Here is a 24,089-nt window from a genome sequence, read left to right as displayed (position 1 = left end):
TGCTCGCAGAGCTTAATGGTTTGGTTTAATGAGGAGGAGGAGGAGGAGGAGGAGGAGGAGGCGCAGCCCTGTCCCATTCGTCACCCTGTGATTGCCGTGCCTGGCACAGGCCCGTCTGGCTCGCTGCCCTGGATCACCGAGCCCAGTGTTTACTCTGGGTAAACAGCACCTCACCACTCACCAGAGCAGCCAGCCGGCGCTTCCCCGGACTGTCTTCCTTTACACCTGGGTCTCTGCCAGTGACAGCTCCGTGAAGATCAGGGTTAAGGTTAGGGTTAGGATGTGGCCACGCTCCATGGCCAAAGCTGAGCCCAGCAAACTGATGCCTGCTCGCTCACTCCTGCTGTGGACTAGGCTGTGAGCTGAGGATGGCTTTCGCCTTTTTTAAATGTTTGCGGGGGAAAAATTGCAAAGCCAACTAACTATTCCATGGTGTGTGAAAAGAATGGGAAATCCCACTGTCAGCATCCTTAGTGCAAACTTCCCTGGAGCACCGCCACTCTTTTCTTTATTAGCTGTGGGAGATGTTTATGCGCTAGAGCCAGCGAGGCTGAGTAACGGGCAGGCAGCAGCAGCCTTATGGCAGGTGGGCAGTGCGGAGCGTTTCCTCCAGGCTCCTGGAAGAGGTGGCCCGGGCTTGAGCTGCGACTTTGGAGTCTGACACTTGCCTTTGGACCTCAGCTCTCCAGCCTGTGAGAGCCTGGTGGCCTCCTGACTCCAGTTCAGATGTTTGCAGGGGGAAGGTGTGAGTTTGAATAACGTGACGCTCACCAGGGTCAGCCGTGCAGACAGTAGGTGCCCATTAAGTGTGTCTGAATTGCTCCATTGCCCTGCACCCCGATGTGCAGGGCTTGCTGGTCACTGCTGTAGGGCCACAGGACTCGGGCATGGAGGGGGGACTCCCAGGTGAGGCCAGGGTTCTGCCTCAGGCCCAGAGGGACCTGGGGACCTCAGAGCTGCATGGGGGGGCAGCTTTTATGGTGAAGATTCAGGGCCTGCACCCGAGCCTGGGGCCATGGGGAGCAACGGAGGGGCTGTCATTTCCCCCAGTGTCATCGTTCTGCCCTTGGCCCATTATGGCTTCCAGAGTTTGGCTCAAATAGGGGGATCCATGCCCATGCAGTGAGGTCCCCCCACCCCAGGAAGGCCCTGGGGGCACCTGTGGGTCCCTGCTGGGAACACCTGTCCCTAGCCCTGCCTGCCAGCTTCGTGTCTCAGCTTGTCCCGCTGGTGACCTTGGGCAAGTCTGCACCTCTGCGAGGCTTCCGAGCCGGAATAACAAGGGCAGCACCTCTTGGGGACCAGGGGCATTCGAGGAGCCCAGATTCTTTTTTCTTTTCTTTCCAAGGCTTCCTTGCTCTGGCCTTTGTTTCTGATTTTTAAAAATCTTAATAGTACACGTTTGCGGCTCACAACGGTCACGTTCACTGTGGGGAGGTGGTAATTGGGACCCATGCGTCGGAACTCTTTCTATTTCCCCTTCTCCCTCACACCTCCATCCGTCTCGGGTTTCTCTCCCCTTTTCAAAGTTAGATTCTTTTTCCTCCCCAAGGTACTGGGAACTGAACCCCAGGCCTCGTGCACACCAGGCAAGTGCTGTACCAGAGCCACATCCCCAGCCCTTTTTATTTTATTTTGAGGCACGGCCTCCCCAAAGTGTCCCAGCTGGCCTCGAATTTGCAATCTTCTTGTCTGGGCCTTCTGAGTAGCTGGGATCACTGGTGTGCACCACCACGCTCAGCTAGAGACGGGGCTCTGCAGTCGTGTTGTTGTCATTGTTTCTGTCACCGCACCCGGACAGGGTGGGGACGAACAGGGCCTCCACCCACACACTTGGTCTCCAAAGCCAAGAGTCTCCTGGGGTGGTGCTGGTGCCTGTCTCCAGTGCGGGGGCTGAGCTGAGTGCTGACTGCTCACGCGTGCTCACAGATACGCACACACACACACGCAGCTGTGGTCTTCCTGGCCTCTAAGGTTGGAGACCCTCACAGTGGCCCATGTTCCCTCCACAGGACCGGGTGGACCTGCTGGCACGGGTGGCCCAGGACCACGAGGAATATCAGGTGGATGTGGACGAGTTCCAGCTGTGGCTGAGGGCGGTGCTGGAGAAGGTGCAGGCCTGCGTGGGCAGCCACTGCCAGCTGTCTGCTGAGCTCCGTCTCTCCACCTTGCAGGTAAGCTCTGCAGGGTCCCCACCTGTGACCCATTCTGTGTCACACCCTGGTGAGACAAAACATCCAGGACTCGCAGACTCCCCTCCATGACGGGCAAGGGTTCTGGGGCAAATCACGTGGGACCTGGGCTGCCCAATCAAACTCTGGGCCAGCCAGGCATTTGGGCAATGGGACCACAGGGCCGTGGGGCTCTGGTGCAGGGCCCACGGCAGTGCTCAGAGACAGTTTTACTTGTCACAGCTGAGGGCAGCTGCTGCTACTGTCTTCTAGTGAGCGGAAGCTGGGAGTGGGGCGGGGTGCTGCAAAAGGCCCTGCACCACCCAGGAGAGCACCTACAACCCAAATGTCAGCAGTGCCCCGGGTTAGGAGCCCTGGCAGCCTTCAGGCCTGTGGCTGGGAGATCTGGGTCCATTGTGGACCTTGTCACCAGCATGTGACTTTGGCAAAACCTCCAACTCCTCTGCAGAGTGAGTGTATAGGTTATCTTCAGTAATTCAAGGACCATCTCAAAATTTTCACTATGGTTGTAAGGCAGCTGCACTTTTTTGGGGGTGGGGGTTGAGACAGGGCCTCAATATGTAGTTCAGGGTAAGCTTGAACTCACTGTGCAGCCCGGACTAGCCTCACACTCTCAGCGATCTTCCTGCCTGCTTAGTGCTGGGACTACAGGTGTGCATCACTATACCTGGCCTGTTTCTTTCATGTTTGTCTTTAACTTTAGCTACCTTTTTTTAAAAACTGACATTATTTAGGAAAAAAACTGAAATTACTGTTGTAAGTGGAAAATCCAGTACCATTCATAATGAGTGGATAACCATGCAAATATGCACCATGAAACCAAGTGGTGCTGTCAGGTTCTGTTAGTCACTACAGTGTTGCCTGCTGATGGTTCCAAGCCTATTTGTTTTTTTTTTTAAAAAGGAAGATTAAAAAATGGAGAGAGTGCTGGAGATATAGAGGGGCCCACCAGACTTCCTTCTTGACTAAATCTGCTGGTGTGAAGGTTTGGAAGGGGGTAAAGTTCCCAAAGGCACAGTCCACCCCTTGGCCAGGGCTGATCCAGGAGCACCCTAGCATTTGCTTGTCTCCCCTGTGTTTCCCATCCCCCCATCACTGTCCCCCGCAGGACATTGCCAAGGATTTCTCCCAGGGCGAGGAGTCTTTGAGGAGGCTGGAGGCACGGTCTGCAGGCATCATACAGAACACCTCTCCCTTGGGCGCGGAGAAAATCGCCAGGGAACTGGAGGAGATGCGGAAGGTGCTGGAGAAGCGGCGGGTCCTCTGGGAGACGGAGAAGGCACAGCTGCAGGACCTGCTCTCATCCAAGGGTGCCTGTGAGCAGCGGACCCGGCAGTTGGAGGTCGAGCTCGGAGAGTTCCAGAAGGGCCTCCAGAGGCTGGCCCAGGAAGGGCTGGAGGCCTCAGCAATGGCGACGACAGCAGGGACTGAAGATGAGCTGGTGGCCCGCTGGAGGCTCTACTCGGTAAGCAGCATCCGGCCAAGCCTCGGTTTGCTGCTCTCAGTTGCCAAATTGCACCAAACCTCAAACACACCTGCCTGCTTTTCCCGGCCTTTGGTACCTGAGTTCCCTCAGTGGTAGTAGACAGGCTGTGTCCACAGGAAGAAGCAGGGACTTCTGCGAGCTCCAGGGAGCCAGTCCTTTCCCCAGGTGACAGGTTTCTCTGCCTCATCACACACCCTGGCCATGCTCAGCCCCTGCACACCCCACTGTTCCTGAAGGAACCTCATTGCCCCTGGGGGTTGTCTTGTCCTGCAGGCATCTCGGGCGGCACTGGCTTCAGAGGAGCCTCGGGTGGACTGCCTGCAGGCCCAGCTGAAGGAGCTCATTGCCCTCCCCAGCCTGCAGCCGCTGTGTGACAGTGTGGTGTCCGCCATCCAGGAATACAAGAGGTACCGAAAGGGCGAGGCCTGTGGGCCTCTGGAACCTGGGCCTCCAATGACAGGCCCCCAGTTGGGTCCAGCACTGTCCCTTCTGATTTGTTGCACATCCTGCTCCCAGAAGGCACCTGAATGTTGCCTTTTCCTTGCAGGGTGACCCTGCACCCCTCCTGTTGAGTTTCTCTGAGCCATTTAGCAGCGGTGTGGTGGGGGGCTTGCAGGAGATAAATACCACGCCTTGCACCTTCTCCAGCACCGCCCTCAGCCACAGCTGGAACTCTTCCACGTCTGCCTGATACTCCTCGTGATCCTGGGCCACCCGTGCCAGCAGGTCCATCCGGTCCTGTGGAGGGAACCTGGGCCACTGTGAGGGTCTCCAACCTTAGAAGCAGAGAGTGAAACAGCGAGGCCATCTTGGGCCTCACTCTGCTGCATGGAGCTGCACGTGGCAGCCTCCCCAGCAGCAGGTGGCCGCAGCCCTCCCACAAGGCTGCTTGGTGCGAGGTGCCCTCGGAAGGAAGGTGTTCTTCGCATGGTGTGTTCCTGGGCTCCCACCTTTGCTGTCTGTCCCTCATGCCACAGCTGCATGCAGGCCCCACACCTGTGAGGTGCAGACAGCCACCTGGATCCCCTGAGGGAGGCCGAGGCCGGGGTTGGACTTGCTGGGCCCAAGGCAGCGGGACAGAGTGGCCCAGGGTCTTCCATGGCCTCTGATTTCTCTTCCTGAGCTTTCAGGGCTGGGATCCATGTCTGGAGCTGCACCTTACATTTGAAAAACTACTAGACATTATTATTTGAAGAGTATCTTTTTTTTTTTTTTGTACTGGGGGCTGAGCCCAGGGCCTTTACACTGAGCTCCATCCTCGGCCCTTTTTATCTTTTATTCTAAAATAAGATATCAAGTCTCTAAATTGTCCAGGCTGGGCTCAAATTCTTGGTGCTCCTGCCTCAGCCTCCTAGAGAGCTGCAATTACAGGCCAGGGCCACTATGCCCAACTATTTCGAAGAAATTATTTGAAAGGTTACTTGTAGAAACCAGTTGGGCTTGCTGGGCGTGGTTTCACATGTCTGTAATCCCAGCATTTAGGAGGCTGAGGCAGGAGGATTACCATGGGTTGGAGGCCATCCTAGACTACAAAGTGAGTTCAAGGCCAGCCTTAACTATAGAGTGAGACCCTGTCTAAGAAACAAAAAAAGGAAAGAAATCAATGGGCCCAGATGATGGTTTCTTCTGAGAGGCTTTGTTTGCTCTGGGGACAGTGCCAATTTAGGGCCACGGCGATTTCCTCATGAGGCTGGGCTGCAGGGCTGCCTGAGGACAGCTCCTTTGCAGTGCCCTGGACTCCTACTCACCAGCCTCTGAGGTCCCAGCTTAATGCCAGCTGGGCCACCGTGCTGTGCTCTTGCCCAGGGCTGGCACAAGCCTCGCGTAGTGCTGTACGGGATGGGCCCCACATTCCCACTTCCCAGGTGAGGAAATGACTGAGGGTCACACGGCTGGTCTGCCTGACTTTTACCTGCCCACATGTCTCACTCTCACACACAAACCCAGGCATCCAGGGAGCCTGGGGTCGGTCCTCAGGAAGCCCCAGGCAAGTGGCAAAGGCCTGTCCGCCTCAATGCACCCAGGCCCCTCCCACCTATGCCCTGCCCCCCCCCAACTGCTCTGACCCCCTCCTCTCTCTTCTGTGCCCTGCGGTCCTTGCAGCATGAAGGGGAAGAGCACCAGGCAGTGCAATGCCACCAGGATAGCCCTGTGGCAGTGTTTCCAGCGACCCCTCCATGATCTGCAGCTGTGGCGGGCCCTGGCCCAGCGGCTCCTGGATGTCACCGCCAGCCTGCCAGACCTGCCTTCCATCCACACCTTCCTGCCCCAGATCAAGGTAACCCTGCTCCGGCCATCGCGGCTGCCTCATGCGCTGTGGGGGAGGTGCTGGCTGATGCATGGCGTGTCAGCCCCTCTCCTAGGATGGCGTGTTCCTGGGCCCTCCAATATCTGGGATGAGCTCACTGCTCCCTGAGGGTGGGTCATGAGTGCACAGCAAGTGTTATCCCTTGTCATCAGTGACAAAGGTCACCTCAGTTCTAGGGCAGAAGGGAAGCATGGTGTGACCCCAGGACTCTGCTCCCAGCCGGAAGTGTCCACGACCCACTTTGGCACCCCAATACTGGCCGTCCTCTGGAACAGCACTAGCAGTTCTGTTTCAAACCATTTCCTATGCTGTGGCTACAAGTGACAAAAAACCTGACATGTGGTAGCAAAACAGAGATGTTTGGGCTGACTTTTAACTAGACAGTGTCACCTGGAGCCAGGCTCTTTTTAGTGCAAAGCCGTGTTTCTTTCTAGCATGAGGGTGGCTGCTGCCACTCCACACCTGCATCTTTCCATTAGCAACAACATCTGATGTGTGGGGGCGGAAGGTCGCCCTCTATCCACCACATCCACTGTGACAGGGAGGTAGAGCCTTCCCAGAAGCCCCAGCACACAGCCCTTACATCTCATTGGCTGCACAAGGCCACATGACCACCCCTGGCCAATCCCTGGCTGAGGATGATGGGATAGCTATGACCTATTGGTACCAAAGATGCTATAATCCTGGATCCCTAGCTGGGTACCCTGCTTCCCAAAAAGATGCTGCTTGTTTGCTGAGGGAGCAGGAAGGATGGCTGTGGGGCGAGCAGCTGGCAGTGCCTCCCTCAATGCCTGGCTACACAAAGGCCCCATTGGCCTTAAACACTGCCTTATTGTCACTGAGCTCTGAAGTCCCCAAAGTGTTTTTTGCATCCAGACATTCTTAGAGGGAGAAGAGACACCAAAATGTGCCTGGTACCACCCCCATTTTATTCTGATTTTCATCCTGGTTAGAAAAGGCACCCATACTTGGGGAATATAAAGATTTCTGAAGAAGAAAACATAAGCCATAGGACTGCTGTTAATATGTTGGGATACTTCTGTCCAACCCGGTATTACTGGGAAAATCATTAGCTGGGATTGGCACCCACCCATCTTTGAAGACACTGCTTGGCCACAACCCAAGGCCTGCATTCTAGAGCATTTAACCTTGTGATTTTTTATCTGGGACTCATGCTGAAAGAAGAATTTCTCTCTCACTGGTGCTTTGTTTTGTTTGAGACAGGGTTTTGCTATGAGATTCAGCCTGTTTTTTTTTTTTGTTTGTTTGTTTGTTTTTTGTTTTCAGCCTGGTCTTTTGAGACAGGGTCTCACTATGTAGTTGAGACTGACTGGGAACTCACTATGTAGCCCAGGCTGGTCTCGAACTCACAGCGACCCTCCTGCCTCAGCCTCCCAAGTGTTGGGATTACAGGCATGAGCCACCATGCCCGTCTCAGCCTGGTCTTGAACTTACTATGTAGCCCAAGCTAGCCTTGAACTTGTGGAAAACCTCCTGCCTCAGCCTCCTGAGGGCTAGGACTACAGAGGTGCGCCCCCAAGCCTGGCTTTCTCTCTCCATTGTTTTGAGATGCAGAGCATGACCCTTCTTCCAAGGGGCCAGTGGGCCTCTTCTTCCTTCCCCAGGTTCCAAAGGTGATAGTCATCTCAACATGCCCCAAGGTGAATTTTATGAGTGCCACAAACCTCAGCTTTAAGTCACAGTACCCTAAATCTGTCCTTTGTATCTGATGAAATCCAGCTAGATGTTTCCGTGAGACATGATCACCAAGAGACAGGAGATTTAATCCCTGGCAATTTCTGTGTGTTTAGAGTTATGTCATACAGTTGTAGGTGATATTTCCATCCCACACCTTTGGCCTTTTTCTCGGGGAGCATTTGAAACGAAAGTGATCATTTTTAGCAGCTGTGTCATTTTCCATTCTGTGTAATTTAGCACAGACGCTGGTTCTTTCCAGGTTTTCGCTGTCATAACTGAGATGCAGCAGATACCCAGGTTTAAAAGTTTTGGGTTCCACGTCTACCACAACCCTCACTGGCACAGGAGGGACTAATGGGAGCCGGTGAGACCTTGTCCAAGGTCATTTTTCGGGGAGAGGCTGCACAGGCTGAACTGCGGGTGGCAGATCCCTGTCTGAAGTTCCCACGCCCGCCTCCACCCTGGGGTCTAGAAGCAGCTTTGTGAGGTGGAACAACTGGCTGCTTTGTTGTCACTGGGCTGTTGCGGGAACCTCGTCCTTCTCAGGGCTCAGCCCTGCCTGACCTCCCCGCAAGGACTTTCCCTACTCTGTCGCTGTGCTGTTTTCATCTTGTTCTCGCCAGTGAGATGGCAAACCAGGACCTAGTGAGGCCAGAGGGGAAGCCGTGTCTTTCTAGAGTGTGGCCCAGGGCCGAGAGCTGCAGGCAGGAGCAGGTGGGGCTGGGACTTGAGTTCGCCTGTGATTGGATACTCCCTGCTATTTGCAAGCCTGTCTTGCGCCACCCTCCCCTGCCTGCCTGCCTGGATTTTGTAGGCTGGGGTTCAAATTGCCAGCTCTGAGAGGACTGAACGCAGGCTTTTGCAATCAATGACAGCCGAGGCTCTTTTTCTTTCTTTCTTTCTTTTTTTTTTTTTTTTTTCTTTTTTTTTTTTTTTTTTCTTTTTTTTTTTTTTTTTTCTTTTTTTTTTTTTTTGGTACCGGGGATCAAACTCAGGTCCTTGTGCTTGAGGGGCAGACACTGGAAGCACTGAGCTAAATCCCTGGCCCTCAGGCTCTTTTTTAAATTTTGCTTTCACTAAGTTGCTAAGTTGCCCAGGCTGACCTCCAACTCCCAACCCTCCTGCCTCAGCCTCCTAGAGTGCTGGGATTGCAGGCATGCACTACCAGGCCCTCCTGGTTCTAGCTTTCTTTGGATCAGCTCCTGTGCCAGCCTCAGTGTGTTCTGTGGATCAGCCAGGCTCCCCCAGAACCAAAGCACTGAGCCCCAAAGGTGGACTTGGCTGCTGAAACAAAGCACCAAACCCTGGTTGGCTTAAAACAGCAGTTTATGTCTCATGGGTCTGGGACCCAGGATTCCAAGACCAAGGTGTTGCAGGGCCTGGGTCCCCTGAGGCTGGAGGGGAGCCTGGCCCTGCCTCTCATAGCTCCTGGGCTTTGCCAGCCATCCTGGGCATCCTGTGGCAGTGGACTTGTCCCAGCGTCGTCCCCCTGGATCTGCCTCTGTATCCCGAGGCTGCCTCCCCCAGTGTCCTGGTGTCATCCTCTTCCTGGAAATGTCTGTGTTCAGAATCGCCCTCTCTGCCGGGTACAGTTGCACACGGCTGTGATCCCAGCAGGAGGATCACTGCAAGTTCAAGGCGAGACTGGACTATATAGTAATTTCAAGGCCAGTCTGAACTACATAGCAAGACCTTGTCTCAAAACAAAGAAAACAAAAACAGAACTTCCCTCTGCTTGGGACACTGGTTGTGCTGGATGAGAACCACCCCGGTGGTCTTATTTTAGCTTGAATCTGTGCAGAACCTGTTTTCAAAGAGCACATCCTGAGGTAATGGTGGGAGTTAAGATATTGCCCTATCTTTTTTGGGAGACTCAGCTCAGGCCCTCATGGCTGAGAAGTGGTCCCTCATGTGTGTGTGCTGGACATCAGGCACCATGTTCAGTGTGAAATCCCATAACAGTTCCAGCAGCCGCGCCTGTCTTACAGAAGAGGAAACAGGCTCACCGCAGCCCAGAGCCTCCCCATGAACCTAGCATCCATCACGACTCCCTAGTTCGAGTTCTTACTTCCTGTGACCCAGCACCAGGCCTGAGGGCCAGGGGAGGGACATGGCTCCCCAGAAGGGCAAGGTGACTCTCGTGGCTCAGCCCAGGCCCGGCGTCCTCACTGTCAGGAGACTGTGCAGCTGAATCAGCCGTGTGCAGGACAGTGACCTTTGAGAAACCCCTGCCCTCAGAGAGCTATGCTCGGTGCCACCCCTCTCTGATATCTCCAGGCTTTGCTTTGAACCCAGCCCTGACACTGGTCAGGACTTGCTTTGAAACCGGGACTGCAGCCACCTGCCTGCCTGGGCTCTTTGTCCTGCTCCTGGCCCTGTACCCTGCTCAGGGTCTTCAGTGTGGACAGGTGCAGTGCCAGGTCTCCATCTGTTAGAAAAGCAAAAGGATTTCAGCTAGAACAGCTGGAGAGGCTGAGGGGTTGAGGGGCTTCAGGGTGGGCAGGGCCACTTCCCAGAGGAGGAGGAGCTGGGCTAAGCAAGTTCAGGCCTCATGGAGGCTGCTGTGTGACCCAAGGTGGCTTCTGAGTCCCTACAGGTCCCCACTTTGCCTCCTAAGCAGAATCCCCTCCTCCGGGAAACCTTCCTAAATCCCCCCCTCCATTGTGCTCCCGGGCCGGTACCATCCTGGCAGGGTTGGGAGGAGGTGGATTTCCTACTCCTCTCCGGCTTTGGGAACAAGATGGACTGTGGGGGGTGGAAGTGGACCGTGAAACTCAGGGTCCTGCTCCATGGTTCATGGCGGCCTTATCACCCGCAGGCCGCCCTGGCAGAAAGCTCCCGCCTGAAGGAGCAGCTGGGGTCACTGCCGCTGAAGAGGGATCTGCTGAGCAGCGTCTTTGGCCAGGAGAGAGCCTCGGGCCTCCTGGAGCAGGTGGAGAGCTTCCTGCGGGACAGAGACCTGCTACACAGCGCCCTACTGCAGAGGAAAAGCAAGCTACAGGTGAGGGTCCCACACAGGAGCTCCTGCAGACCTGTTTGGCATCGTCAGTGTTAGGGAGGCTCTGCACCCCAGCTCACTCTGCTGCTATAGTGGGGAAACCGGAAATGAATGGGCATGGCCGTGTTCCAATAAAACTTTATTCACACAAACCGGCCACTGGGGGGCGCGGGGGGTGGGGGGTACTTCTGCCAGTTCTAACATGGCGCGGCCAAAGTGTTAGTCATGAACCCAAGGACAGGCACCAGGGCCCAGGGCAGGCTTCCTGGAGGAGGTGGCCCTAGTGTGCAAGCTGGCCAGGACAACACAGCCTGATCAAGCTTCAGGCCTTCGAGGCGCCAGGAGGGACGCTCTGAATGCGCACTGCCTGTTCTCTCTTTAGAGTTCTCTTGCTCAGCACAAAGACTTTGGGGCTGCTTTCGAGCCCCTGCAGAAGAAGTTGCTGGATCTCCGGGCCAGGGTCCAAGCTGAGAAAGGGCTTCAGCGGGACCTTCCGGGGAAGAAGGCCCAGCTCCTGCGACTGCAGGTAAGGAGAGGTCTTCCGGCGAGGCTCGTGCAGGGACCCAGTTGTACCTGGAAGGCAGCGGCCAGTTCCAGCCGAGGTTTAGCTCCTCCGTTGAGAGCCGAATTATCTCTGGGAATCCCTGCTTGTTTATCTGGAGGTCCCCAACCTCAGCAGAGCCTTTAACGCCCCAAACTGCTGATTCTTTTTTATTACTATTGCTACAATTATGGGCACATATTAATGATACAAAATGAATGAACCAAACCTCTGATTCTTGATCCTAGCAAAATAATAAGCAAGCCTTTTTATTTCCCCTCAGTTCCAAAGTCTGCCATTAGTATTTATTTTTAAAATTACTTTGCTCATTGTTCCCAAGAGTTTAGAAGACTTTAGTTGAATAAGCCACTTCTGAGAGTGAGAATACATTTTAAATGAATTTTATTTTATCTCATTCCCTCCTCAAGTCCCTCCCTTTCTTATATACAGAAGCTTTGTTTTCCCTTTTTGCTTCTATTTTCACTTTTTCTCTTGTCCCTTCCGTCCTTGCTCCCTCCCTCCTCCCTTGTTCCCCTTCCCAGTTGAACACTTTCTTCCATTATTTCAGTCCTCATTTCCACATTCAGTTTCTCGCACCAGAGAAACAATACAGTATTTAAACATGTGCGTCCAGTTTATTTTACTTAAGAGTATGGGTCCTAGGTTCATCCATTTATCTATAAATGTCTGATGCTCATCCTTCTTTATGTACTCCATTATATTTTAAAAACCCCACATCTTCTTTATCCACTCATCAGTTGACAGGATTTTGGGCTGTTTCCAAGATTTAGCTATTACAAACTGTGCTGCTATAAACATGGATGTGTATATATCTGTGGTAGGATGCTTTTCATTCTTTCGGGAAGACACCAAGAAGAGATATAGCTGGGTCAAATGGAACCTCTAGTTTTAGTTTCTTGAGAAGCCTCCACACTGATTCCCACAGTGGTTGCACCCGTCTGCACTCCCACCAACAGTGAAGAAGGGTTCCTTTCTCCCCACAGCCCCACCAGCATTTGTTATTGATTTCTTGGTAGCAGCCATTCTCTCTGGGGTGAGGTGGAATCTCAGTGTTGTTTTCATCTGCATCTCTTGGATGGCCAGTGATGTTGGACATTTTTCATAGGTTTATTTGCCATTAGTGTTCATGTATGTTTAAATAACCCACGGACTATGAACGGGCTGATCAGTGTTAAATGTTAGCTGGATGAATAACATTTTTGTTTTTTGAAATGGGTCTCTATGCGGTTCAGCCTGGCTTTAAATTCACTATATAGCCAAATCATGTATGTTTAAATAACCCACGGACTATGAGCGGGCTGATCAGTGTTAAGTGTTAGCTGGATGAAGAACTTATTTTTGTTTTTTGAAATGGGTCTCTATGCGGTTCAGCCTGGCTTTAAATTCACTATATAGCCAAGGTTGGCCTTGAACTTGTGGCGAAGGGCAGGCAGGGACAGTGCTCTCTTCCTCTCTTACCACAGGGCCTGCAGGAAGAAGGGCTGGAGCTGGACATGCAAATAGAGGCCATGAGGCCTCTTGTCCAGGGGGATTCCAGCCACCAGCCCAAAATGGACCAGCTCTGCTCCGACACTTTCTCCCTCTCCTTCATTCCTTTGTGTGTGTGGGGGGATGGTTGAGACAGGATCTCAGTATGCACCCCAGGATGGTTGGGACTCATGGTGATCCTCCTGCCTCAGCCTCCCAAGCGCTAGGATTACAGGTGGGCATCATCATGCCCACCTTTTTTCATTCTTTCTGACCCCTTTATTTCTTTTCCTCCCTTCCTTCCTTCCCCTCATTTATGTAACACATGATTAGTAAGCACCTCCAGTGCTGGGCGCTGAGGGTGGAGATAACATGAAGGTCAGAACATGGACAGAGTGAGCACGAGAACCCGCAGTTCCACACTGTGATAAGGGCCGCCACGTGGAGCTACACAGAAGGCTGCCTCAGTGCTTGTGCAGTCGGTACCAGGGCCTTCAGCAATTGATCCCAGAGCACTCTGCAACCGAAAAGCCTCGCCCGCAGCGCCCTCTAGTGGCCACCTGAGCACTTTCTGTGCTGTGCTCATGCAGGGTTGATTGAACTTCCGGTAGAATGGAAACCTAGGCTTGAAAATTGGCAGGAGACCTTTGAAATGCAGACCCCAGGCCCGACTCAGGCCCTGAATTGGACGGAGACCTGGGTCGGCCTTCTAGGCTCTGGCAGCCACACCTCAGGGAAACCCTGTGCTGCCCTGCTTTAGCAACAAACATTCCCAGCACCTCTTTGTAACCCCGAAACCCACAGATCATATAATTTCATTTCTCAGACAATTTAGAAATGCTCAGAGTGGAAAAGAGAGCTTTTAGAAAGTAAATGTAATCGGTGTTCTTCCATACAGAGGTGCTCAAGATATTAGGAAGTAGTCAGAAAATTCCCCCAGCACTCTGAAGGCTGAGTCAGGAGGATTGCTTTGTTCCACAGTGAGACTCTGTCTTGGGTGTGTGTAGGGGGAAGTGCTCCCTGCTTGCCACGGCACAGATACTGCACCCCATGGCATAGCCATTTGGGAAGCAGACTTCAGAAATGAGACAGAGCCAAAGCACAGCCTGCGTGGGCCTTCCTGGTGGCCGCACCTGTGGGGAGGCAGCTTCTGGTTTGTCTGCTCCCCACACGAGGTCTGGGGTCATGGGACAGCTCTGCACCACCCGACTGCCCCTCCTTGGAGCAGAGGGGTGCCGTTGCTCCCCATGTCCTCTCCCAGCAGCCAGCCCCCGCCATGCACACACACACACACACACACACACACTCACACTCACACTGGTCTCCAGAAGCAGCCCCACCTGTGGAGCTCAGGGACACACAGGGCCTGCACAGAGTCACTGATTCTGCTGAGCAGAAGAGCAGCTGCTGGCCTCAGGGTTTGGGGTGGGGTGGAAAGATTGGAAGCAGCCCCCAGCCTTCAGGGACCCCGAGCACCTAGTCAGATCCCATAGGAACAGTGCTAGTGGGGGCCATCAGGGGTTGCGATGGTGACATTCCAATTCGTCCTCTTTATTTATGGTTTTCATCCTTCTTTAGTTTTTGGTATAGGGGATCAGGACTTTGTGCCTGACTGTGAGGCTAAATCTCATCCTTCTTTAAAGAGAAAATGCCCCTCTCATTGCTAAAGCGAGTCTGAAGGGCCCTTCCGCCACAGCCATGTCCTGTCCAGGCCAGAGCTCTGCACAGCGGGAGCCACCTAAGGCCTCGGGGTGACGTGGGTAGCAGGGGTGGGAAAGGACAGAGAGAGTGAGCACTAGTGGCGTGGGTTTAGGCAGTGTTTGGTGGTCAGTGGAGGACAGATGCAGTGCGTTTTGCAGACCCAGGGGCGCCGAGTGTGCCTTCCTGGTCTGGGGTTCCCGACTCCCAGTATTTGTGGGATGAGGGAGGGCAGGGCCTTTGGTGGTCAGCAGAGTACAATGAGGCTCTGAGCCAGGAACGGGGACAGCGGTTCCGGAGTCCAGAGGCTCCCTGGCAGGGTGACCAGGAGGGTGGGCAGTGGCCACCTTCCTGGAGACAGAAGAACGAGGCCCAGGCCCCAGTGCTACGCAGCAGCAGGCATAGGTAAGAACCAGGGAGGGAGTCAGAAAGCAAGGCCAGTTTGGGAAGCTTCTTATTGAAGTGTAACCCTGTACAGAAAAGTAAAGATCTGCCTGTGCAGTTCAGTGGAACTTAGAAAGTTAAATGGATCCATGTTTGCAGTGCCCAGAAGAGACACAGAGCCATACCAGCCACCGGTCACTGCCAGGGTGACGCTGACCTCGGATTTAAACCAGCATCGAAAGCATTTGCACATGGAATAGGACAGGAGGCTGTCTTGAGTGTCTTTAGATTCTACCCTCCCCGAATGGTTATAAGTTCATCCACCACGCCACATGTGGCAGCAGACTGGCCCCCAAGGAGCATGGCACCCCCCAGTGTAGAATCAGTGGACACTTGGTGTCTTGGAGCCATGGCGGGCAACACCATGCATTGCACCCATAAGGCACTGGCTCAGAAGGTTTACCTTTGTTCACATTTACCAGATGCCGCTAATGGTTTGCCCAAGCAAATACTGCACCAGGCGTGGTTGCGAGCCACGACTGCCACCCTCGCCTGCCTTGGTGGTGTGGCATTTAAGCCAGAGGTGGCCTCCTGGGTGAAGCCTTGTGCTGGACACCAGCCTGTGGCCTGGTGCTGTGTGGGGGCCTGGGGTCAGGCAGTCTGGGCGTCCTGCAGGGCTGGTGCGGTGCCTGGGGTCTCTGCAGGACCGCTGCTCAGGGCCCCGGCCCTTGGGGCATCCACAGGACCTCGTGGACAGGTGTCAGCAGGGCGTGCAGGAGCATTGCACCTTCAGCTGCCGGCTGCTGGAGCTGCAGCAGTGGATCACCAGGGCCACACGGATGCTGGAGTCACACCGAGGGGACGCGGGCCCATGGAATACCAAGTCCCGAGAGGCTGCGGTCGAGGTGAGACGGTGACGTCCTTCCCCGCATCCTCCCAAGGCAGCGTCTCCGGCCAAAGCTCCCACGTGGGAAAGCAGACACTCCAAGCCCGAGGCCTCACTCTGTGTCTGCACACCTGTGTTCCTCAGATGCTGGTGGCTGAGCTCCCCGAGAAGGAGGTCTGCCTGGCCCTGGTGGAGGCGCACAGCCAGCTGGTGATGGAAAAGTCTTCTCCGGAGGGCGCGGCCGTGGTCCAGAAGGAGCTGAGGGAGCTGGTGGAGTCCTGGCAGGCCCTGCGGCTGCTGGAGGAGAATGTGTTGAGGTGAGGGGCTCTCAGGGTGCCTCCAGGTGTCCTCAGAGCTGACGGCCAGGCCAGGTGCAGTGCCAGGTGCCCATGCGCATCTCCACACTTGGGTCCAGCTGGCGATTCCAGCTGGGGCAGGACGAGCTGGGAAGGGACCTCAACGGGGGAGGTGGCCGCCAGCCATCCCAGCTGGAGCCTCAGTTTCTTTATCTGAACCTTCATGCAGGGCAGTAGAGGTTTAGAGGAGAAAACAGGACCTGGGTGTGGCGTGGAGCCTGAAGGGCAGCTGCTGACTCACTGTTGGGCAGCGAGACCCAGAAATCTGCTGCCGCCTTGCGGTCCCAATGCTGTAACTTCTCCCGTGACCCTGTGGGTCCCTGTGGCGTCCCCACCTTGAGTGGGTGCACTTTGTCTTCCCAGCCTCATCAGAAACAGTAAGCTGCAGAACACAGAGGCGGACTCAGGGAAGAAGCTGGTTTTCACCAACAACATCCCAAAGTCGGGCTTCCTCATCAACCCCTTGGACCCTATCCCCAGGCCACGGTGGCACAGGGTGAGTCTGGCTATGGGGCTTCCGGATAGGGTTCAGATCTGAGCATCTCCACATGGCCTCCCCCCTGCCTGGGCCGCACGCTCAGACCCGGGGCCATGGGCGGCTCCTGTCTCATTTGCTCCTGGTGGCCCAGGAGCACTGTGCACCACAGAGAAGGCCTCAGGGGTCCCAGACTGCAGGGCCAGGCCACTGGGTGGATCTCGGGCACCTCTGAAGGCCACTGTGCTGGTCCTCACCTCTCTGCAGCTCTAGCAGCCCCCTCACAGGAGGAAAGGCAACTGGAAAACTTCCCACTGAGCTCCGATTGCAAACTAAGATCTTATAGGAGGGCATGTTTTTGTGACGTAGAGGTGTGGAAACTTTATGGTATCATTCTTCACTTTTCCTTGCTGCCTTTAAAAAGTTGAGCCATGCTGAAAAGAGGATTATTACTTAAAACCTTTCCATTTGGGCATAAAGCACATGCGTATAGTCCCTAGCTGTTTGGGAGGCTGAAGCAGGAGGATTGCTTGAGCCCAGAATTTCAAGGTCAACCTGGGCAACAGAGCAAGACACTGTCTGAAAAGAAAAGAAAAGAAAATGGAATTAATTATTCTCCCACTCCTTCATTCCCTCTGCATTTGAATGCAGAATTGCATCCACAGCACCAGTTCTGAATGTGACTGTGTTCCTAGCCAGGGCTTGAGGCTGGATACCTCTGAATGACATGCTGACCTTAGACAGCTTTTCAGACTGCAGCTGATTCCAGTGGAGGTTCCACATTGCACACAGCTTGCAAGGAACGCCTGGGCTGCTGGCTTTGGGGCCCACTCTGAGGAGAGCTTGTGGCAGAGTGATTGAGACCCAGCTCCGGGGCAGGGAAGCCCTTTGGGAGCAATGAAAGGTCAGCTGGGCCTGCAAGGGTCTGCGAGAGTGCAGGAGGAGAGTGGAGCAAAGTCAGGCCAGGCAGAGCGGACGGTGTGTAAGGACCCAGAGGGAGGGAGCACAAGTTCTAGGGTCTGTAGGCTCCGGCTCAGGGAAAGGGAGGCCAGCAGAAAGAACTGCAGCCCAGGGGGAAGGCCAGTGGAAGGGTGGTCACAGACAGCCCTCCTGGAAAGGATGGTGACGTCACTCGGGAACCAGGAAGGTGATGGCGGGGATGCTCCTGGTCCTCACTCCGTTCTTCACCCCAGCCTCTCCCACGCCCTTGGACGTCCTGTCCTCATCCCTCCCCTCTGCCTCAGTGGCCTCCCCAGAACCCAGGACCAATGGGCCATGCCTCTGTCACTTTGGTCATGTGATCCCTGCAGGCAAATCCACTCGAGGAAGGTGAAGGCGGCGCTGAAGATTTCTCCCAGCTCCTGAGGAATTTTGAACGGTGGCTGCAGGTAGAAAATTCCAAGCTGGTTAGAAGCATTGCGATGAGAGCCACCTCGGCCAAGGACACGAGAACCAGAGAAGCAAAGCTGCAGGTTTGTTACCCTGGGGTTTGCGCCCGACATAGATGTGCTTGCCACCAGGGAGTCCTTTGGTGGTTTATTGGAGATTGAACCCAGGGCCTTTGCACTGAGCTACACCCCTAGCCCTTTATTGTTTTTATTTTTTTAATTTTGAGGCAGCGTTCTGCTAAGTTTCCCAAGCTGGATTTACACTCAAGATCTTTAGGCCTCAGCCTCCTAGAGTGCTGTGATTTCAGGCCTGTACCACCATGCCCAGCTCCTCCAGAAAGTTCCTCAAACAAATGATCATACATATAATCATTTGAGAGCCATTCTCGCTTGTGTATGAATAATGATTTTTAAATGTTCTTTGCTTCAGATACTTTAGAACTTTTTTCTTGCATTCATCCATTCAGCCGCTGTCTGTATTTTCCACTCAGAAAACATCACCACTAACCCTTTGACTCCTATCTGTCAGCTATTGCCGTGCAACAAAGCAGCCAGCTCATAGCTTGTGACTGAAAGCAACAGCTGTTTATTTAACTTGTAATTCTGATTCTTGGCAGTTTTGGCTAAACTCGGCCTGACTTCCACCAGTTCAAAGGGCCAAGACACATCTGCCGGGCTCCCTCTCTCCTCCTGTGGGACACAGCAGAGGCAGGCAAGGCCCTTGTAGACCTAGACTTGAACCTGGTCTCATTAACTCCCCTTCATTCTTGGACAGAGAGTCACAAGGTCAGCCCAGACTCAAGGAGAAGAAAGACAGGCTCTCTGCTTGGTAGGAGGGACAGCAAGATCATGGGGCAAAGGGCAAGGTTATGGCTGGTGAGAGGGCAGGCAAGCCAGGGCCATTTCTGCCCACAGTCTGCCCTGACTCCTCCTCCTCCTCTCCTGCACCTGGTTACCCACAGTCCATTTGTGCTGCCACAGGAGACCGGGCTATGTCTAGTGAGCAAGGGTTTGTTGGCTTACAGTTCAAAGACTGAGAAATCTGAAACCAAGGCACCAGGCTCTTGCAGGAGCGCATCACATGGCAAAAGGCAGAAAGGACAGAAGGCTGGAGGAGCTACCTTGACCTCTGATGGCAGCATGGACCCCTCCTGGCCCAGTCACCCCTCAAAGATCCACCTTCCACCTGCTACATCAGCAGTTAGATTTCAACCTGAGTTTGGGAGGGACAGCAACCAAAGCATCACACCCCACACCCTCTGTGATGCCACTTTTCTGATACTTTTTCTTTCTGCCCTCTCGCTACCTGGTCTTCAGCAAGGCCTGGGCTGCATTTTGCCTTGATTCGGGCCATGGCCTCTCTTCTTTCTGTGGGACCCCCTCCTGGATCACGGCTCCTTCTACAGCCACATGTGGTTCACTCAAAAGCACAGATGTGCCCTTGTTGTTCCAATGGGAGCTTTTCAGTACCAAGTTTGAACCCCAGGTTTATCATGTAAGACCTTTTCCAACCAGGCCCCAGCCTACCTCTCCTTTTCCTTATTTTTATGAAATTCGCTAGGATATATTAGGGTCTGGACTGATTTTTGTTTATTGCTTGGGATTCATTTGAATCTCTGAATTCCTAGTCTAGGGTATTTCTGGAAAATGTTATGACATTATATCAAACTGCCTCTGCCTTGTTACCTTCTCTGTTTCTCTAATGTCATTTAATATAATTATTCCTTCTCACAGCGAGCTTTATGATGCTTTGCCTCTCTTGTGTGTTTTGGATCCTGTGGTTCTTGTCATGTTGCATTCGGAGTATTTATTTTTTTCGGATCATTCTTCCAGCTCACTAATTCTCTCTTTAACTGTGTCTCACTTGCTATTGCATGTGTCTGTTGAGTTCTTAATGTTTGTCATTGTAATGATCAATTTTAGAATTTCTATTTAGCTCTTTTAACAATTTTCTTGGTCACTTTTCTAGCTCACCGGTCCTTGCTGAGATGTTTAAGCTTGTCTTTAATCCTCTGAAGCCAGTGAACATAGCTGCTTCATAGTTGTCTCATAATTCTGGTTATCTCTTATTCAGGGCATTTCCGGAAGGTTTCTGTTGGGTTTTATTTCTTCTTCTTGTTCTTGGTGTCTTGTGTCTATATGTGGCTATTCTGATTGTGTGCTGGACACTGTGTTTGACAAAACATGTGTAAGAGTAGTCAGGGATTCAGGATAATCTCTTTTTTTCAGAAGGGATTTTGTTAGCTACTGCTGAAAAGTGGGGTTTTATTATTCTGGGACCATTGAACCAAGAACAAAGCCTGCAGCTCCCTGGACCACTGAGATGACTTGGAGCTGGGCTGCAGTTCCACACAAGCCCATGTGACTTCTGGTTCACCTCACTCCAAGGATGAAGCCTGTGGGCTCTCAGCTAATGGAGGAGAGGCTTAGCAGAGCCCAGACTCTGACTTTTGTTTCCCTCCCCCGCTTCACAGCTATTTCTTCCAAATTGTCCAGAGCCAAAAGCAGTCTGGAACTCAGGGTTCCCTCCTCAGGATCCCCATCTTTTCCCAAAGTTTTAGCTGATGTTGTTGTTTGGCTTTGGTTTGGGGGTGTTGGGGATGGAGCCCAGGGCCTGTGCATGCTAGGCCAGTGCTTTACCCATGGCCGGACATCCAGCCTCCCTTTCCAAGGTTCAAGCTGATGGGCCTCACCTGCATTAATCCCTTTACAGCTTTAAACTGTTGTTAATGATTTGTCCTCTGTGAGTGATTTGGTCCCTATAATCTCTGCTCTTGCCCAGTTCTCATTCTGGCAGTCACTGAGCAGCTAAGCACAGTGTCCCATACTGTGCAGCTCCGGTCTGGGGCACAGCTAGGGGACACAGTCAGGGCACAAAGCCAGACTGCTGGTGTGGAGCCCTCGCCTGCCCATCACACCACCTCCAGGAGTTCTGAGACGAAGGCGAGCATGGTACTGTACTGCGAGAAACATGTGCCTCATCCAGCGCCCCTCAGCCAGACCAGGCAAGGCCAACAGAAAGGCACATTCCCCTGTGATCACCTTTATAATGGCGGTGACCCTTAGGGTCCACCACAGGGAGGATGTGGTCCCGGATGTCAGAGTGACCACAGGGTCCACAGTGTAGCTGGCCCATTGTTGTGGGGGCCACTCTGTGATTGTCTGGAGAGTGGCACTGGCACAGATGAGGGCCCCCCAGTCCGTGTGCCCATCCCTGAGTCTCTCTGCCAAGTGGCACCCGAATGGCATCCTGCCAGCCTGCTGAGATGGCCTGAGCCACCTGAGCTGCACCATGACCCTGCGCCTCCCCCAGGAGCTGCAGGCACGAGTCCCAGAAGGCCAGCAGCTCTTCGAGAACCTCCTTCATCTCGGGCCTGCGAGGGCAGCCCCAGAGGAGCTGGAAGACCTGCGCTACCGCTGGATGCTGTACAAATCCAGGCTCAAGGACGCTGGCCGCCTGCTGGTGAGCACTGAGCCCTGGGAAGGACAGGGGCTGGGCCTTACTCATGGCAGGGGCACAGCTCAGCCTGTGGTGCTTGGTCCTGGGCACCCGCATGTCAGGCTGAGGGACCACCCCGTTGGGGGAGGTCAGGTCCTGGCACTCGACTGCCTCCTGGTGAGGCCAGAGTCCCTGTGACACACACAGTGGCCTCATGGTAAGCTTGCAGGGGGCACCTGCTCTGTGCCACGCTGGGCTCACTATGTGATCGTTTCAGTGCCTTGGGACCCCTCTGCCAGAGGAACTGCATCCCTGTCTCCAGAGCAGGCTTTGAGAAGGTGAAACACCACCCAAGTTCATGCCACTAGTCAACAGCAGAGCTGGAGTCAGGCCTGCTGACCTGCTGTGTGCCTCAGAGCACCCAGGTTCCTCTCTCAGACCCTGTGCCTACCACGCAAAATAATACCAACAGCCACACCAGTAGCAATAAACTTCATGAAGTGCTGCGTTCTCATGCCAACCTGGCAAAGGACATGGCCAGTATTCCCATGAACCAGTGAGAAAACTGAGGTACAGAGGTTAAGTGTCCCCAGTCCAAAGGAGCTGGCACGGCTTCCCAGTACCCCAGGTGCCAGCCCAGCCCCAGCGCTGCCGGCTCCTTTGGCCCTGAAGTGGAGTAGCCATGTAGGCCACTAGGTGGCAGCACAGCCCCAGCGAGCGGGCAGGGTCCTCTGGGCCAGGCCTTCCAGACTCCCAGCTGTCCCGAAGTGTGTTAAAAAGCTCGTTAAACCCAAACCCCGCTGGCGCAGGCTGTCCAGATGACCAGAAATGTTAGAGAAACACTCCCTTGACAAAATGGATATTCCATTAAAGGCTCTGCTGGGATTTACGTTTCTCTCACCTCACTGATTTTTTCCCTCTCTTTCCCTAAAATAACAGTCACCAAGTTCTCCGGGGGAGCTGGGCGGATTCCAGAAGGTAAGAGTCGCCATCGGCTTGCACAGTTAGAGGGCAGCAAGCCTGGAGGGAGGGCTGGTGGTCAGCGCCAGGCTTTCCAGAAGGTTCCACGAGGCCCCGAGGTCATTTGTGGGGGGTCGGAAGCCTAGGTTTGGAGGGGTGAGCAGGGAGGCGTGCGGAGTACACCGCATGACAGGGACCTGGTGGAGAAGGGACCCTTGGCTCTGAGAGTGTGCTGGGAAGAGACGAGGGTGCCGCTGGTGACTGAGATGTAAATCTGGACCTGCCGGGGGCTGGATGGCTGCAGGAGACCACACTTCGCTGATCGAGGGGCCACACTGGGAAGGATGCGGGCCACAGTGGACCAGGGTCTGCACTGTGCCCTGTGTGGTGTGCAGCTGGGGCAGTGGCTGCGTCAGCAGAACAGACACAGGAAGAAGCGATGTTGTCACCACTCCGGTGCCTGCCCCGCTCCCCCTGGTCCTGGAGTGACATTAACATGTCCACCTTAGCCCAGGACTCTGCTGGCAAACTAAGCTGACTCCCCGCAACCCCGCAGCTTCTGGCCTCTGACCCCTTATCTTACCTTCCACGTTGTGTCTGGAGGAGGCCCTCCCTGCACATGCAGCGTCTCCCCACTTTTGGAAAAGGCACCGGAGCTACTGTCCTAAGTGATCACCCTCGCTCTCCTGTCACGTGTGGGCCCTGGTGACACGGGCCCAGCATGCTCTGGTCTGGAGCTCTCATGAACCAGCTCTCTCTCTTTGAGTCCGTGTTTTCTGTGCAAGATGCACCCTGGCGGCCTGCCTGGGTGCTTCAGTGTCGTGTCTAGAATCTGCAGGGGACCCAGGGGCTGTCATGAGATCGGGGCTGTGTTCTGAGCCCCAGCTTTGTGGCCTTGAGCAAGTTGCTCAGTGTCCCCGCGGATAAAGCAGAGCTTTATTTAACTCGTGAAGATCACTGTGCTGTTCTCTAAGGAAGGAGCAGCTTCCTGTAGCTCAAACTCTGGCTCCCCCTCTCGAAGGACGGCAGCCTCCTCCTGCAATAGGGAAGAGCATCCGGAAAGGCAGGTGGCCCACAGACCGGGGGCTCCCACTAGGAAGTGGGGGACCCAGGACTGGGTGTCCAGTTTGCCTCCAGCTCCCGCACCTCCAGCCCCTCCCTGGCTGTCAGCCCCATCTATGCAGCCCCAGGGCAGAGAGCAGCAGCTTGTCCCCCTAGACTGCACATCTGGTCAGGTAGAGATGGGTCACAGGGAGCCCCTGCATGCAGCTGGTGTTGCTCTGCAGTACAGTGAGAGGCTCTGCTCTGGGATCTTGGGGACGGTGGGGGCCTCGTAACTGGCCTGTGGCTAGCATCTCTGGGCCCTGCCTGTGGGATATGTAGAGGAAAGGCTGGAGGTGGCTGCAAAGTCTTCTTCTTCGGGCTACATTTATATCAAGTGGTTAGCAATTTGGGGCCGGCTGGCTTTAAGCTAAGGCCCCTCAGCCTGCTGTGCAGAAGGCAGCAATGTAGAAGCCATGGTGTTGGCAGCAACCAGACTGCTGACCCGCACCTGGAGGTTCTGATCCATTGGGCCTGGCGTGGTCCGTGAATCTGCCTCTTTGACGAGTTAACAGGTGAAGCCCGGAGACCACACTTTGAGAACTATTGATTTACATTCTGGACTGGGACCCAGCCTGCTCATGAGTGTGTGAGGCCTTTTAGCGAGTTCCCTAAGCAGTGTCCCACTCCACAAAATGGGAGTCCATCGAGCCAGGAATAGGCAGAGCTCTGGCTGTAGCACGTGGCACAG

General features: G+C 54.3%; 1 protein-coding gene across 1 annotated transcript in view; it reads left to right on the top strand.

Moving 5' to 3' along the window:
• Nucleotides 1-24,089, top strand: part of Syne3 (spectrin repeat containing nuclear envelope family member 3) — a 40,517-nt gene that overhangs the window by 10,318 nt on the left and 6,110 nt on the right. Inside the window, exons 5-17 of the mRNA XM_010609157.3 lie at nt 2,013-2,174; nt 3,301-3,657; nt 3,952-4,085; nt 5,782-5,956; nt 10,503-10,685; nt 11,065-11,208; nt 12,708-12,845; nt 15,537-15,698; nt 15,824-15,996; nt 16,399-16,531; nt 17,821-17,982; nt 21,212-21,361; nt 22,277-22,315. Of these exons, the coding sequence (XP_010607459.1) occupies nt 2,013-2,174; nt 3,301-3,657; nt 3,952-4,085; nt 5,782-5,956; nt 10,503-10,685; nt 11,065-11,208; nt 12,708-12,845; nt 15,537-15,698; nt 15,824-15,996; nt 16,399-16,531; nt 17,821-17,982; nt 21,212-21,361; nt 22,277-22,315 (2,112 nt within the window). The remainder of the gene's footprint in view (nt 1-2,012; nt 2,175-3,300; nt 3,658-3,951; nt 4,086-5,781; nt 5,957-10,502; nt 10,686-11,064; nt 11,209-12,707; nt 12,846-15,536; nt 15,699-15,823; nt 15,997-16,398; nt 16,532-17,820; nt 17,983-21,211; nt 21,362-22,276; nt 22,316-24,089) is intronic.

Source organism: Fukomys damarensis, unplaced genomic scaffold, assembly GCF_012274545.1.
Source record: "Fukomys damarensis isolate Sample0158 unplaced genomic scaffold, DMR_v1.0_HiC HiC_scaffold_21, whole genome shotgun sequence".
In the NCBI taxonomy this organism is placed as follows: domain Eukaryota; kingdom Metazoa; phylum Chordata; class Mammalia; order Rodentia; family Bathyergidae; genus Fukomys; species Fukomys damarensis.
This window is presented reverse-complemented; position numbering and strand designations above follow the sequence as displayed.